The sequence below is a fragment of the Rhamphochromis sp. 'chilingali' genome (genome assembly GCF_963969265.1).
Source record: "Rhamphochromis sp. 'chilingali' genome assembly, chromosome: 4".
Classification (NCBI taxonomy): domain Eukaryota; kingdom Metazoa; phylum Chordata; class Actinopteri; order Cichliformes; family Cichlidae; genus Rhamphochromis; species Rhamphochromis sp. 'chilingali'.
This window is the reverse complement of record NC_137948.1, coordinates 24,918,150-24,935,348: the sequence shown is the minus strand read 5'-3', so window position 1 is coordinate 24,935,348 and position 17,199 is coordinate 24,918,150. Positions and strand designations below refer to the sequence as shown.

The window sequence follows — 17,199 nt, the reverse complement described above, 5'->3', positions numbered from 1 at the left end:
ATAAACAAACTACAGTTTGAAGAAGTGTGTCATGGTCCTGGGCCATGTGGGCCCAGTATTCTTAGTTTTCATGTATTTTTGTATTTTGTTCCTTATTTAGGCCATGTTTTCTGAGTTGCCCTGTTGTGTTGTTCCCTAAGTGTTTTCCCTTCATGGCTCTCTCCCCCCTGTGTGCCCTCTATGTATTTATGAGCCCTCGTCTCCCTTTGTGGTTGTTTCATGTTTCCCCAGCCTGTTACGTCTGTGTTTCCCCGTGCTCCCTCTCCTCCTGTCTGAACCTCTGTGCCTGTACATGTCATGTTCAGTTCACCCTGCCCTGTCTCATTATGATTATCAGTGTCACCTGTGTTCCCCGTGTGTGCCCACTTTCCTCGTTTACCCTCTGTGTATTTCTGTCTGAGTCTCCCTCTGTTCGGCGTCGCGTTCTCCCTCATGTTGTGTGGATCTCCCTGTGTCTCTCCGCGTATGTTAGTTTACTTTTCCCAGTTTAGTTTTGTATTTCCTATGTTCTGCCATTCCAGCATTAAAGCTGTGATTTTGAGTTCATCCCCGTGTCTGTGAGTTTTGCTATTGGGTCCTTCTCCTGCCTGCCACACAACGTATCATGACAGAAGAACGCGACCACAACATGGACCCAGCAGTTCACAACCCCTCCGCGGACCGACAGTACGACGCGACCATGCCGGACCCAGCGACACAAAGACTGGAGATTGTCCGGACAGTGGAGTCGCTATGCGACAAGTGGCTGCACTGTTCCAGTGAGGAGGAACGGGAGGAGTTCGCCCGCCAGGTAGGGGTGTGCGTGTCTGTGTTCCCCTGGTTATGGGAGACGCTGCACCCCCTCGTCAGCGACCTTCTCGTCTCCGCTCTCCGACTCCGTCCGCAGCAGCAGCGGCCCGGTGGGCGTGCACCTTCACCAGAGCCGTGCCATCGCGCCGTTGCCCCGCCGCCTCATGAGCCAGTGGCGGTCAGAGTCGGAACGGTGAGGCTCACCACGGACACACCATTGGCTCACACTTCATCAGCTTCCGCATCTTCGCCACCGCCTGCCTGCACGGAGATGCCCGAGGCTGTTGACTTCGGTGAGGAGGAGCGGCAGCAGGTGTTGCGGGCTTATCGGGAGGACGAGCTCCGGTGGAAGCCCTGGCTCATCTCGGAGCAGGACCTCTCACCTGCTGCACAGCCTACCAGCCGCTCGCCGTCTCCAATCCACTTAGACTTTACTTCGCCTGCCTCATTTCTGGCAAGGATGTGGGCGGACGACCGGGAGATCGCCGCTACATCACCCCCTGCATTTGTGCCATCAGCCCCCATCGCGCCAGCTACCAGAAGGGGGCGGCGCCGGCGCCGCCGTGGCACCGCATTAACTCCGGAAATCATGGAGCCCGGTCTCAGTGAGCAGCAGCAAGCAGCTTGCACCCACGTAGAGGAGGAGCTCCGGAGAAAGCCGTGGCCTACCCCCGATTGTCAGCACATCTTTCGGGGAACACGCCTGGCTCTCGGGGGCCCTCGGAGCCGCCAGGGTCCGCAGCCACCCTCAGTTCAGTCAGCTCCCTCGCAGCCACCCTCAGTTCAGTCAGCTCCCTCGCAGCCACCCTCAGTTCAGTCAGCTCCCTCGCAGCCACCCTCAGTTCAGTCAGCTCCCTCGCAGCCACCCTCAGTTCAGTCAGCTCCCTCGCAGCCACCCTCAGTTCAGTCAGCTCCCTCGCAGCCACCCTCAGTTCAGTCAGCTCCCTCGCTGCCACCCTCAGTTCAGTCAGCTCCCTCGCAGCCACCCTCAGTTCAGTCAGCTCCCTCGCAGCCACCCTCAGTTCAGTCAGCTCCCTCGCAGCCACCCTCAGTTCAGTCAGCTCCCTCGCAGCCACCCTCAGTTCAGTCAGCTCCCTCGCAGCCACCCTCAGTTCAGTTAGCTCCCTCGCAGCCACCCTCAGTTCAGTTAGCTCCCTCGCAGCCACCCTCAGTTCAGTTAGCTCCCTCGCAGCCACCCTCAGTTCAGTTAGCTCCCTCGCAGCCACCCTCAGTTCAGTTAGCTCCCTCGCAGCCACCCTCAGTTCAGTTAGCCCCCTCGCAGCCCTTCACAGCTCAGTCGGCTACCCTCCTGGAAGCCCCCGCTGCCTGGTATTTTCAGCATCGGCATCTTTTCCCGTCAAGATTTATCGCTAAATCATTCGATCCTCCCTTAAGAGAGAGACTGCATCCTCGCTGCCTTCACCCCAGTACACCAGTGTCACCTGGGTCTCCAGTGTCACCCCCAGTTCAGTCTCCAGTAGCTCCAGTGCCGCCTGTAGCGCAGGCCCCAGTAGCTCCAGTGCCGCCTGTAGCGCAGGCCCCAGTAGCTCCAGTGCCGCCTGTAGCGCAGGCCCCAGTAGCTCCAGTGCCGCCTGTAGCGCAGGCCCCAGTAGCTCCAGTGCCGCCTGTAGCGCAGGCCCCAGTAGCTCCAGTGCCGCCTGTAGCGCAGGTCCCAGTAGCTCCAGTGCCGCCTGTAGCGCAGGTCCCAGTAGCTCCAGTGCCGCCTGTAGCGCAGGTCCCAGTAGCTCCAGTGCCGCCTGTAGCGCAGGTCCCAGTAGCTCCAGTGCCGCCTGTAGCGCAGGTCCCAGTAGCTCCAGTGCCGCCTGTAGCGCAGGTCCCAGTAGCTCCAGTGCCGCCTGTAGCGCAGGTCCCAGTAGCTCCAGTGCCGCCTGTAGCGCAGGCCCCAGTAGCTCCTGTAGCCCAGTCCCCGATAGCAGTACGGTCCGCTGGTCAGCTTAACATCCAGCCAGGGGTCTCAAATCTCTCTGGCTCTGCATCAGCTCCTGCTGGGAGCTCGGATGAGCTCATCCAGGACTCCGCGGCTCCCACGCCGCCATCTACCTCGTCAGCTGGAGGGTCCGAGGGGCCCGTTCAGCCTCATGCCTCGTCGGCTGGAGGGTCCGAGGGGCCCGTTCAGCCTCCTGTCTCCGCTGGAGGGTCCGAGGGGCCCGTCCAGCCTCATGCCTCGTCAGCTGGAGGGTCCGAGGGGCCCGTCCAGCCTCATGCCTCGTCAGCTGGAGGGTCCGAGGGGCCCGTTCAGCCTCCCGTCTCCGCTGGAGGGTCCGAGGGGCCCGTCCAGCCTCATGCCTCGTCAGCTGGAGGGTCCGAGGGGCCCGTTCAGCCTCCTGTCTCCGCTGGAGGGTCCGAGGGGCCCGTTCAGCCCCACGCCGCATCAGCTGGAGGGCCCGAGGAGCCTGTCCAGCCGCCACCTGCGACCGCCTCGTCGTCGCCTGGTCCGGCTGCATCTGCCTGTGCTTCTGCTACGCCTGGCCCAGCCTCAGAGTCTTCGTCCTCGTCTGCTGCAGCTCCGGCCTGTGCTTCGTCAGCTGCAGCTCCGGCCTGTGCTTCGTCAGCTGCAGCTCCGGCCTGTGCTTCGTCAGCTGCAGCTCCAGCCTGTGCTTCGTCAGCTGCAGCTCCAGCCTGTGCTTCGTCAGCTGCAGCTCCAGCCTGTGCTTCGTCAGCTGCAGCCTCAGAGCCTTCATCCTCGCCCGGTCCGGCCTCTGCATCAGCTGCTCCTGCTCCGCCTGGTCCGGCTCCGGCTTCAGCCTCAGAGTCTTCGTCCTCGTCTGGCCCAGCCTCAGAGTCTTCGTCCTCGTCTGGCCCAGCCTCAGAGTCTTCGTCCTCGTCTGGCCCAGCCTCAGAGTCTTCGTCCTCGTCTGGCCCAGCCTCAGAGTCTTCGTCCTCGTCTGGCCCAGCCTCAGAGTCTTCGTCCTCGTCTGGCCCAGCCTCAGAGTCTTCGTCCTCGTCTGGCCCAGCCTCAGAGTCTTCGTCCTCGTCTGGCCCAGCCTCAGAGTCTTCGTCCTCGTCTGGCCCAGCCTCAGAGTCTTCGTCCTCGTCTGGCCCAGCCTCAGAGTCTTCGTCCTCGTCTGGCCCAGCCTCAGAGTCTTCGTCCTCGTCTGGCCCAGCCTCAGAGTCTTCGTCCTCGTCTGGCCCAGCCTCAGAGTCTTCGTCCTCGTCTGGCCCAGCCTCAGAGTCTTCGTCCTCGTCTGGCCCAGCCTCAGAGCCTTCGTCCTCCGCAGCCTCAGAGCCTTCGTCCGCCGCAGCCTCAGAGCCTTCGTCCGCCGCAGCCTCAGAGCCTTCGTCCGCCGCAGCCTCAGAGCCTTCGTCCGCCGCAGCCTCAGAGCCTTCGTCCGCCGCAGCCTCAGAGCCTTCGTCCGCCGCAGCCTCAGAGCCTTCGTCCGCCGCAGCCTCAGAGCCTTCGTCCGCCGCAGCCTCAGAGCCTTCGTCCGCCGCAGCCTCAGAGCCTTCGTCCGCCGCAGCCTCAGCCTGTGCTTCGCCTGGTCCCGCCTCGACTGGTCCTGTGCCCACCGGGCCTCGGCCAGTACGCCTGACACTGGAGAGCCGCCGCCGCTGCCTTCCGCGCGGCCGGCCCCCTGAACTGCTCCGTCGTCTCCTTCGCCGCCGCCGCTGCCTTCCGCGCGGCCGGCCTCCTGAACTGCTCCGTCGTCTCCTTCGCCGCCGCCGCTGCCTTCCGCGCGGCCGGCCTCCTGAACTGCTCCGTCGTCTCCTTCGCCGCCGCCGCTGCCTTCCGCGCGGCCGGCCTCCTGAACTGCTCCGTCGTCTCCTTCGCCGCCGCCGCTGCCTTCCGCGCGGCCGGCCCCCTGAACTGCTCCGTCGTCTCCTTCGCCGCCGCCGCTGCCTTCCGCGCGGCCGGCCCCCTGAACTGCTCCGTCGTCTCCTTCGCCGCCGCCGCTGCCTTCCGCGCGGCCGGCCTCCGGACCAGCTCTGCCACCTGTGCCACCTGCCTGGTCGGCCCCCCGACCGTGTGACCCGTGAACTCTGGTGCCTGTGGGCTCTGGGTCGGCCCCCTGAACTTTATTTTGACTATGGTCATGTGCTCCCGTGTTTTCTGTTGTTTATTTTGTTTCCCGTTCTGGTCCCTCCGTCCTGGTCCCCCGCCTCCCGCCCTGGGTGGGTTGTTTTCTGTTTTTGTTTCTCGGGTTTGGGCTGTCGGGAGCCAGCCCTTTAGGGGGGGGTGGTGTCATGGTCCTGGGCCATGTGGGCCCAGTATTCTTAGTTTTCATGTATTTTTGTATTTTGTTCCTTATTTAGGCCATGTTTTCTGAGTTGCCCTGTTGTGTTGTTCCCTAAGTGTTTTCCCTTCATGGCTCTCTCCCCCCTGTGTGCCCTCTATGTATTTATGAGCCCTCGTCTCCCTTTGTGGTTGTTTCATGTTTCCCCAGCCTGTTACGTCTGTGTTTCCCCGTGCTCCCTCTCCTCCTGTCTGAACCTCTGTGCCTGTACATGTCATGTTCAGTTCACCCTGCCCTGTCTCATTATGATTATCAGTGTCACCTGTGTTCCCCGTGTGTGCCCACTTTCCTCGTTTACCCTCTGTGTATTTCTGTCTGAGTCTCCCTCTGTTCGGCGTCGCGTTCTCCCTCATGTTGTGTGGATCTCCCTGTGTCTCTCCGCGTATGTTAGTTTACTTTTCCCAGTTTAGTTTTGTATTTCCTATGTTCTGCCATTCCAGCATTAAAGCTGTGATTTTGAGTTCATCCCCGTGTCTGTGAGTTTTGCTATTGGGTCCTTCTCCTGCCTGCCACACAACGTATCATGACAAAGTGACACCAAAATCTCCAAAGACTGCCATGTTAAAATGGCCAACTTGTCAGAAAAAACCTTGGTATCTGTAGCTGAATGCTAATCACTGTACAGTTGTACAGTTGTATGCTTTAAGGTCGTGCATTTTTAGGGGTTTGGCTGCTAGCAGGGATGAGTGGATGGTGAAACGTGAAGCTGTACGCTTGGCTTAACCTCAGCTCATTTGAGTCACTGAGATGTCGCACATGTTTGAGAGGTCCAATTAAAAAAAGAAGTGAAGTCTAGCTATTCCCACCAGTGAGTAATGTAAACTTTAAACCACAGTATGATCAATATATAAATCTGAAATAATTTTATTTTTTTAAAAACAGCTTTAGAGACCAAGAGTGTTGATCTTTTCTCTTTTTTGTGCCAGGTTGTGTTAACGTTCACTATGGGGATTGACTCACTATTTGAGCCAGCCTCAAGTGGCCATTCAAGGAACTGCAGTTCTGCATTGGATTTCTGCTCCCAGAGGATGAAACAGCACCAGGAGCTTTTATAACAAAATCATTATATTAAATTAGTTTGGTCCAAAGCCACTTAATCACTTTGTAAAAATCATTAACATTGAAAGTCTCTAAAATAAATACTGCTGTTTTGCATACAGGCTGTACTTTTGGCTGAGTATTGTGTGATTATTATTGATGGCTATTGTAATTATTATTGTAATTCGTGCAATCTTCTAACCTGCTAATCTTTTTTATTAATTGTTTGTGGTTAGCACTGTTGCCTCACAGCAAGAAGGTCCTGAGTTCAGGTCCACCATCAGGCAGGGTTTCTGTGTGAAGTTTGCGTGTTCTCCCCATGTTTGCGTGGGTTCTCTCCAGGTACTCTTGCTTCTTCACACAGTCCAAAGAGATGCAGTTAGTGGGGATAGGTTAACTGGAAACTCTAAATTGCCCATAGGTGTGAATGTAGGTGTGAATGGTTGTGTGTGTCTGTGTGTTAGCCCTGAGACAGACTGGCGATCTGTCCAGGGTGTACCCTGCCTCTCGCCCTGAGAGAGCTGGGTGTCCCCCCGCGACCCTGAAAAGGATAAGCGGCAGAGAATGGATGGATGGATGGTCCATGAAGGAAGGCCTGGTGGTTATGACCATCGCTTCATAGCATAGCATGGTCGTACGTTCTCCTAGTGCTTGTGTGGTTGTTGGGACTGTGTTAGAGCTTTGACAGACTCTGTGACCTGTTCAGCGTGAAGGTTCCAGACTCCCTGTGACACTCTGAAGAAAAGAAACAGGGTTTTGGGGACAATACGCAATAAAATATTTACATTTAAAAAGCTGGAAGTGGGAAATTCCAATTACTTCTTCATGTGTGACAGGCCAGTAGTTTTAGCTCTGTGATCCAGTTGGACGTTGACCAGCCTGTGATACTAATATTGAATAACAGATGTGATCTGATCTCAGCATTTCTCTGCGGTTAAAGGCTTTACAGATGATCTATAACCTTCCCAGTGTTATATAATCTGAAAAAGGCAAAAAAACAACAAAAAATAGAAAGATAGAACGTGCACACTTTCATACTTTTCCAAACCTCTTGGTTCTGTTCTACTTACAGCACAACTGACTCCAGTGAAAGCACCGGTGCTGCTGCTTCTGCTTGTGCCAGATAATCCCGTGTTTATGTTTGCATGCGCACACTGAAACATGCACAGTGTCACTCCACATTAGTACAAAGGACCTGTGATGTGAGGATTACCACACAGAAGCCACACGGCGCTTTTGGTTTCATGCGGTGGGATGATGGCTGGCTGCTGCGCACCGGCAGCCTCTGTACCGTCCTAATGATGATGTCTGAGCGCTGAGAGGTGGGGGGAAAGGGGAGGGAAGGATGGGGAGCAAGGGGGAATCGGGGGTAGGGGGCGGGCGGGTGGGGGTGTTACTTATCTCCACTGCTCCCTAGCATTTCTCTTAATTAAAACTCCTATCTGTGTCTTTGAAGTTCATAATGAGTCAGTTTGGTTACGCAGAGGAACAGGGCGAAAATAAGGCCAGGGCTGATATTCATGTGCTATTTCTCCACCTCTGATTCCTCCTGGTAGTCCCAACCATAGTGAACGTGTGTTACTGCGTGTTATGCAAGGGGACGGGTATTGTTGCACATGTGTTGTCGACTCTCTTATTTAGTTATTTACATGAAAACAACCCAGAGGAGAGACGACGTAAGAAATGAGGCTGATAAAAAGGAGCCAGGGCTGCTCATTTTCCATTATACGATGTGAATGGGTTTAATCTTATCACTGGCTGCTTCTTACAGCTTGTGCTGATCTCTCTCTCTCTCTCTCTCTCTCTCTTTTGCTCTCTCTCTCTTTTACTGCACACTCCTGCTTTCACAGGCCTTTCAGATTACAGTCAAATATTACAGCCCGTGACCAATCTCCAATTAACCAAATGTTGTAGGGGTGTAGTATCACCCTTGGCTCCTTTCATGCTCCTTTAACGCCTTTTCAAGGGGGCTTGAATATTTTTCACTTGTGTACTATGAAATATCATTCTGTTAAAGCTTCCTTGCTCTTCCGCCAGGCACCAATGGAAGCTTAACCTAAATAAATCAGTCTTCCCGTAATGTATTCCAAATCAGCTTGGAATTAATTGAACCTCAAAATTGTATTCCAATCAAGTAAATTACCACAGCATCCCAGTTTTGAAAGGCTGACCAAGGAATTTTAGTGTCTCTAATTTTTGTCACAAACTGCCACGCATAATTGAGCGTTAAATGAGACGATGTCGGTCCGGGTCTACATGCATTTTTCTGGTTTACGCGCATCTTCTTTGTGTGTGTTTTGATGTACTTTGGCAGTGGCTTCATTGTGACTTTTTGCTTTTGTTTTTTTTAATCTATCCTTTGTCGCGTTTATGCTTTACCCTCATGTCCGTTTGTTGGCTGTATGCTCTAAATCAAAAAATAATTAGAGGCTAAAATGCAGAGAATTATGGGTAGAGTGAAATCACATAAAAGCATTTCAGGCCGATAAGCCCAACCAGGATTCACACTGTTATGTCAGTGTTTGCTTTCAGATTGATGAAGTTAATGACGGAGGGTTTTTTTCTTAGTGTAGAAATGTTTGTTGATCCGTTCTCCTTCAGTTGCTTTATTTCCCCACGTTGTGCTCATTAAGAAATTAGCCCTAGCAATGATCTGAAAAACTCAAAGCTTGAACCTTCTTTGCTCTGTGAGGAACAGAAATCTGAACAGTCTTAAAATCCTTATTTCTTCGTCTTTTCTGGAGTCAAAAAACTTCAAATGAACTGTGTGAAGCATGATGCTGAGGTTGGGAGAAGGCAAGGGGAAAAGCTCAGTATGTGAGAAAAAAGGGTGAAAGGGCTTACTATACATATTACTATGCAAAAATCCTGAGTTGTCCCTAATGTCTTTGTATTTTGGTTCCAAGAAACCAGACATGTCATTTTAAAAAGTGGTCTTGCAAAATAGGCGTTCAGATTTTTTTCCTTTTCCTTAGACACTGGTCCAGACCTTGTACCTGAGCATTTTTGGGGGAATATTTTTTTGTTGCTAAACCACTTCATACTGATTTATGATTCATTAAGCATAAGAAAATATGTCACTCAAAGGGCAAACCAGCGTTGTGTCTATAGATAGTTTCATGAGAACAAAATCAATGTTCCATTTTATTTATATAGCACCAAATCAAAGCAAAAGTCAACTCACCATGCTGTATATTACAAGGTAAAGAGCCTACGATAATAGAGAGAAAATCCCAGCGATCAGATGACTCCATATGAGCAAGGACTTAGTGGGAAGGAAAAACTCCCTTTTAATAGGAAGAAACCTCAGAACCAGTTGGCAATGAGGGGAAGAAGACAGGACAAATTTTTAAATTCTTAGACATTTGCAAAAACATATGCTTTGTTCCAGTTTCTTTAGCTGAATCTAGAAAAAACATGCCAAAGATAACACATTTTGACAGATATAAGAGTATTTTTGCACGGCTCAGGTGATTCCTAAAGAACTGTAAACTGAGTGCTTAAAAAATCTGAGGTTGCTGCTGAAGTGCAGGACAAAAGGTGAAGGGGCAGGCTTGAAAACCCAGCTACAGAGAGAAGAATCATTTGGAAAAGTTTTACATTTTTGGTTCAGGCTGTCCTCAGTATGTATGAAGGTGGTGAGACGATATGGACAACAGGGAGTGAGGCTCTGTCATGGTTTGGAGCTGTAGTATTAGGGATGTTGTCAAGACTGCATGTAATACCATCTGGAAAGCCTCTGATTAGTAAAAGCTTCATTTTTTTTTTTAGAATGACAATGATCTCAAACACACTGCAGAGGCAGTAGAATTATACCTGCATAGAAAAACATAAGAAGGAACACTGTCAGTCATGGATCGGCCTCCCCAGAGCCCAAACCTCAACATTACTGAACCAGTGTGGGATCACCTGGACAGAAAATGGAACAAAAGGCAGAAGCACCCAAAGAAAAGCTTTGAATGTCCTTCAAGAAGCCTGGAGAAATATTCCTGAAGACTACTTAAAGAAATAGAAAGCTTGATTAAGAGAGTTCAGGCTGCATTGACGAATGAAGGCAGTCTTGTTAAATTTGCACCATCTTGTTTTTGTCTTATATACTATATTTCCACTTGTGCTTGCAGGTGTTTTAATAAATGGTTCCGTGTATTTTTCATTTTCCTCACAAAATACAAAGAAAAGAAGGACGGTGTGAGAATTTTGCGCAGTATCATAAACGGTATATCGAGGATTGTTTTTAGAATTAGTTTTGATTCAAGAAATATCCAATAAATAGGATAAATAGGATATCCGCTCTGGTCCTGTGTAAATGGTCGTAGTCAGAAATTACATCGATGTGTACAGTAAAGACTGACATTAAAACGATGATTGTGGGAAAGTGGACCGTGAGACATTTCCTGTGTGTATTACCACAAAATAAAGTTCCTGGTTATGTGGCTTCTAATTGCTGATGTAGTTGTTATCCATGACTTCTCTGTTTCAAAGGAACTTTTGATCAGTTGTATCTGAATTTGCTGGTATGGTGCTGTAAATCTACAGCAACAAGTACCCTCTAATTACTCCAAATGGGGTCTTCAATAATCATAAAGTGACTTGAGAAGTATTGTTTTTAATGTTAACACAGTATTGAATGTGTCTGCTTGACTATGGTGACAAAACATGTGAACAAAACATTGCCATTGATTGAAGTTAGTTGCAGGAAAACTGCAAGCAAGTTGTTCGGCTTTATAGATCTAGTGGGGCAACATTAATATTTATTTGAAGTTGTGTTTCTGGCAATCTAATAAATATCTAATATTTGCAGTAACTTTAGCGCTACAATATACTGAGCAAAGCACTATCTAACTCGGTTCAGTTCCCGCTTTGTCTTTGGTGCTGGATAGGTAGCATACAGAGCAAATATGCACTTTAACAAGTGTAAAAACAAGCCTTCGGATAAAGCATGGGTTAATATCTGTTGATAAAAAACCATCAAATTCACTGTTCCTTTTTAAAAGACTTCTAATTATTATAGAAGCATTACAATCTTGCAATTTTAGGATGTGTAAAGTGTTGCCGAATAAAAATATGACCTATAAGATTAAAACAACAAATTGAAAGGCATTAAAATGCTCCGTTGAACTTTGTCACTGTACTTTTGTCGTAATGGCATTGGTGCTTTTGAGGTAAAGTACTTTTCCTGCTCACCTGATGTTTCCTGATTCTGTGGACTTTAAAGTCAGACAAGTATATATCTGTCTGTCAGTTTGTGTATAAATTGTGTTATTTATTGATTCATCTCTTTAATCTTTGTGATCCTCTGTGTAAAGTGCTTCATCTTGCTTGCTCGCCTACTTTCACTTTTCGTGCAGTCAGTACATCCATTGTGCAGATAAAAAAATAATGAACGCGGCTTTGATAATAATCAACCTGAGGTCAAGATTAGGGTTAAAAATCAAGGAGCAGAAGAAAAGAAAGTTGATGATTTTCTCATTGATATCTCAAAGGCCGGGGCTCCAGCTGATACCAGATTTTCCATCGCCTCTTTTCCTGACACACACACACACACATACAGCCCAGGGCCTGGAAATTGCCTTTCTGTGACCGCAGGCAGAATTCACCGGAGCATTTTGAGAAAATGCATCTGCAAGGACACAGAAGTCCTCTTCAGGTCCAAACCTTTGATCCTTAAGAGACCCCCACCTTCCTTTTTACCCCTTAGGTACTGGCATCAGTGTAATTGAAGATCATTACTAACCCACAATGCAACCCTCTCAGCGACTGTCTCCATAATGGAAATGAATTGTGTGGCACAGAGCAGCTCACAACAGCAGAAAATGGAAGCCAAGAGGTAGAAGGAGCAAGGGACGTATTCCAAATTGAAATGAAGTGGAAATATCCTGTCCGTGGTGCCATTGGTTAGCCAAGGAGCCGAAACGAGCAAGATTACTGGCTTACATTTGTAGCTCCTCAGTGTTTTTGTTTTGTTTCGCTGAAGTGGGGTGGTATAGGGGGTGTTGTGTGTGTGTGTGTGCGTGCCTGCACGTGCGTGTGTGTCTGTGCACTTCAAAAGAATTTGTAACAAACCTAATTCATCTGAAGCGTAGGATGAGCTGGTAAGAAAGATGAAAGATGAAAGTGAGTTGGCATGGAAACAGAAAGCACATCAGTGCTCGCTGGCACACAAAAGGGCTGCCTGTGTTGCATGTTGCATTTCTGCGGGAAGGGATCCAGAGAGGCTTTAAGTGCTATCATGACCTTACAAACAAAATTAGCCAATTATGACTAACTAGGCTGCTCAATTTCCACTTTTTCTATGAGACCGTGCTTATCATGTTTTCCCTCTCTCTTTTTTCCCCACATAGGCCTATAATTAGGAGCATAGAATCCAGAATTTTCCTGCACACCTTCTGTATTTCCTCCGCACTTTGTTACATTGGTTCCCGATGGGCGTGAGAGCCTATCCAAAGATTTCCAACGCAGCTAATTCCAGACCCCCCCCCTCCCCCCCTCCTCTGTCTTTGACACTTTCTTTCAACCTCTGGCTGGTTCCCATCTCTGCTGTTGACACGTTTCATCTCAGGTTAAGTATTAATTGGAAAGCAGCGAGAGCCCATATATCTTTATTTCTATTTGATCTCAGGTAAGGGGGAATTCCAAAAGTTGCTCCTGCAACAGACCTCCAGTGCTACTGCTACTGCCACCACACAGACACACATGCAAGCACAAACATGCATGCGCGTGCCCTTAAAAGCACGAAAAACTTAAGCTTAAGAAAGTGAACAGAATACACAGGGAAAGTTTTTTTTCTGCAAACTGCAGCAGCATTCGCAGAACAAACACAATCCAAACAAGAAGAAAAAAAAGAAAAAAAAACATTAAAGCAGACAGTCATTTCCAGAAAAGCAAACACTGAACAAGACTGTTGCCCCCAAACATTTGTGGTCAGAACATTTGAAACAAAGAGGGTCTCTAAACAGGTAAACCACCAGGACACAGTGTTTACCTTTTCATGTTCTCTCTGTGCAGAGGAGTTTGATCTTTTTCTCCTGTATATCCCGCAGTGTCACAAACACAATGCAGTGTCTCCCAGCTTCAAAGGCCCATCAGTGACAGGTTCAGGGGGAAAAGATCAAATATTCATTTCCAAGACACAGAGTGGAAATTTAAATGAAATACAGTAAAAATAGGAAAATAACTGCCTGTGTCACTCGTGACGGGGGGACTCGCTCGAGAGGGAGAACCTTTGGGCGCTCCTTTGTGGCACGCTTTTATTTTTGTAACGTGTCGGCTGGCGACAATAGCTGCTTTTTTTTCTTTTTTTTTCAAAATTTGCTTGAGCTTCAACTTTAAAATGAGCCCTTTGTTTGACAGCCAGAGAAAAACACATACACGCTGCAAGTCTGATATTAATTATTACTCCCATCTAAAGAAAAAGAAGAAGAAGAAGAAGCATTTTTCAGGCCTGCTCTCACTCTTCGCTCCAGCCTTGTTTTACTCTTAATTAAAAGTTTTCAGTTTGTTGCTTTGTTATGGCACCGAACGCTCACCATCGTGTCATCATGTTCAAACTGGTGATCCTTCCTCTCTACTCACTTTTCACACCATCACCAAAATTTCCCCGTGGGATTCTGTGGCACGCCCTGCGAGTGCTAATTGAATTAAACTGCATTAACATGACACACTGTACGTCCTCACCGACCAGAGATGAACATCGCTCTCTAATGCCCTCATGCTTGTGATTATACGGGATATTGATTCCACCACTTAAAAGAGATGTGCATTTTATCATATCATCCAAGCGTCTCTCTCGCTGTCTTTCATGGTTGCTTGTTTACAGCAAAGCCAGCCTGAATCGTAAACACAGATAACAAACACATGCATTGCGGAAAAAAAAATCCCACAGCAATTTGGAAACCAATCCTTAGCAAACAGTCTTTTTACTCTTTCTGTGCAGTTAAGAGCAACTTAATCTCTCTCCTCTTAGCTGGGTTTTCCACTTAAAATATGGGCGGGCTGCGAAACCAATTGCGAGCTGAGTGCTTCATCAATATGACAGCGATAACAAAGAGGCTGACCCGGTGAAGCCTCCAAAAGTCCAACTTCACAGAGAGAGAAGGACCTTCCCCTGCTTCTGTCAAGTGTGGGAAAAGGTGGAGGGCTTTAGTGGATTTTTGTGATCCCTGCCTGGCTGGCTGGTGAAGGGAGCGTCTGTGCTGAAAATCAAGATCTGAGGATGATCCATCGCTGCCATCATTGTTTTCCTGGTGACACTTCTTCTTCTTTTTCTTCTTGTTTTAATACATTTTGAAATAAAATGATTATTCTGAGCTCATCAGACACTGAATATCTTTGATCACAGTCACAGATCATTGAAGACACCCGCTCCTCGAGATATCAGTAAATCAGAAAAAAGAGAAGAGCTTTTGTTTTCTCTTCACTTTATATTTTGCTTTCATTGAGCCTGACTTGTAATTTTTAAGTGGTCTTGATCAATAGTTCTCCAGGTCCTTCAACATTTTTCATTGGACATTTCCAGAGTTTTCACTCATTTTCACTCATTTTTGTTCTGATTTCTTTAGTTTAATTGACAAGAAAAAGCCAAAGAAAACACAGTTTGACAGGCATAAAATAATAAGTTTGCGAAAATAAGGTGGTTCCCAAAGATCTGTTAGCTGACATGTGCATGGTGTACAGTGCATCCTTTAAAAAAGTGAGGAAATAGGACAAGTGGAGGACCACACATGAAGTGGCAGGCCTAAAAACGTATCTGCTCCAAACAGTATCCCAATGTCACGTCTTTAAGAAATAGAAAGAACTACAGCAAAGACCTGACACTGGACGTGATCATCTGGCAGTTCAAGCCTCATCAGAAAGAGCCTCAGTGCAAGGATGGATGTCAGAAAATGATTCTTTAGAAGGAAAACAGGCAAGGCTGAGGTACGCCACGTTACATAAGAACTGGACTGAATATCAGTGACAGTAGGTCTTATGGAGTGATAAATCCAAACATCTGTGAGTGTCTACACCCATCTGTAAAACACGGCAGAGGCTCTGTTATGGTTTCGAGCAGCATTTTAGCCAGCGGTGTTGGAAATCTTGTAAAAACTGATGGAATTATGAACACAGAAAACAACCACCAGAGTTAATCGACCATGCAGTACCATCTAGAAAGCATCTGTCTGGCAAAAACCTCATTTTTTTAGCACGACAATGAGCCCAAACACAATGCCAGTGTAGTAAAAGCATACCTGAATAAAAAACACACACAGTGGAACATTGACAAGCCTCTCCGGATCCTGGACATCAACAGGGCGTGACAGAGAACAGGTTAAAAGGCAACCAAAGTCCAAAGAAGAGCTTTAAAAACCTTTAAGAAGCCTGGAGAATGATTCCTGAGGAAATGTAGAAACTTTTTTAACGAAGTGCCATTTATGTTACATGTTTCAGTAAATCTCTGCAAATACTTTCAATTTTCCTAGCAAAATATAAAGAAATGAGGGGTGGCTCAAGACTTGCACAGTACTGTGTAAAACTGAAAACAAGGATGACTGAAACCTTCCACCAGTGTTGGTGATGGTGTTAATGAATAGCTCACAGCAATACAAAAGTCACAACAGCAATGATAGCTCACCATTTCCCCAAACTGCACTAAATGAGCCCCTCTTCCCATTACATTTTGTATATGTATGGATGCATTTGAAATGTGATGGGGGCTGCTCAAGCTGAGGAGACCAGCCGGCACATGTTAAAAGGCATGGCTTCTCTTTAATGTGGCTCCAGCTTGAGAGTCCTGGGCCTAATGAGGTGCTGTGGAGCTCTGCTGCTCCATCTCCCTTCGCCTACACACACAAGCAGCCCACATACTGCCACTGCAGCACCATTCAGGATCATTAAGGAGATGCTCTCAAATTCCTCTAGGGACACAGAAAGAAAGAAAGAAAGAAAGAAAGAAAGAAAGAAAGAAAGAAAGAAAGAAAGAAAGAAAGAAAGAAAGACTCAGATTGGCACACATGAGTTTGGTTGAGGTGAGAATTTTGCTCTGGTTACAGTCACATCTTCAAACCAGTACATACCTGTTCACACAGCGCAAATTAACCTCTGACCAACACTCAGAGGTAACATGACCATCAAGACAGGAGCAGGCACCACCCGAAACATTTCAAGGAAGGATTAGAGAAAGCAAATCACAGACACACGCTTGACATTTGAACTCCCTCCTTTTCGTGAGCGGTAGCACATTAAGTTAATCTTAGCTTGGTTCCCCTCACCGAGGAAAGAAAAGCAACAGGTTTAATCAGCAGGTACTGATGCAGATTCTGTTTAGACAAGAACCCGCAGGATTTGAATGCAACTTTACTTTTTTTTATTTTCACGAGATTTGTGCAAACATGAATGCGACATGTGTGATTCTTCATTTGGCAATGTAGTGCAAGTAATAGGATCTATTCGATTAATTTGTGTCCAAAAGATGTCAGAATATCCATCTGAGGGGCTGGAGGCGTCATAGGGTGCAAGGAAGCTTACACCTTTGACAGGTCACTATACTGTTGCAGGGCTAACAGAGACAGATGACCATTCACTCTTCACAAGGCCAATTTAGGTTCTCCAGCTAACAGATAGCCATACCCGCAAAGAACCCACCTAAGCACAGGGAAAACATCCGAACTCCACACACAGGGTAGATTTGAACCCACAACCTTCTTGCTCTGAGGCAACAGTCCTAACCACACACAGTGGTGCATCAGTTGCTTCGCATCATTAAATATAAATAGTTTTAATCCTGCAAAATGTCACTATTCTCTTTTTCCTCACATTGAAGGAGCACCTCCCACCCGCACCTTAAAAGCATAGCGCATTCACAGTATATGCAGACCTACTGGGATGTAGACACTTTGTTAATACTCATGTCTAGATTTAAGGTAGAAGTATCGTTTAATATTCAACCTAGTGCAGATGGATACAGGTTATTTGTTTTTTAAAAGAGTATGTCACCTTGTTTTTCTTCCCACGATCATAATTGTACTCATTAGCCTGAGATTTCTGCATAATTTCCAGCTCACCTGAGGGTCAGTTTGACTCCCATTTGCAGTTGGCAGCTCACTCTCTGTGACTGAATTTTACAAAGTGATAAGATGCTGGT

General features: G+C 47.9%; 1 protein-coding gene across 1 annotated transcript; it reads left to right on the top strand.

Moving 5' to 3' along the window:
* Positions 1-628: 628 nt before the first annotated feature.
* Positions 629-15,953, top strand: LOC308395004 (uncharacterized protein; the record flags this gene model as incomplete). Its single annotated transcript, XM_080879655.1, has 4 exons — positions 629-1,523; positions 1,872-2,458; positions 2,714-3,205; positions 15,840-15,953. 4 exons carry the CDS (start codon positions 629-631, stop codon positions 15,951-15,953), a joined length of 2,088 nt encoding a protein of 695 aa, XP_080735781.1.
* Between the last annotated feature and the right edge of the window lie 1,246 nt (positions 15,954-17,199).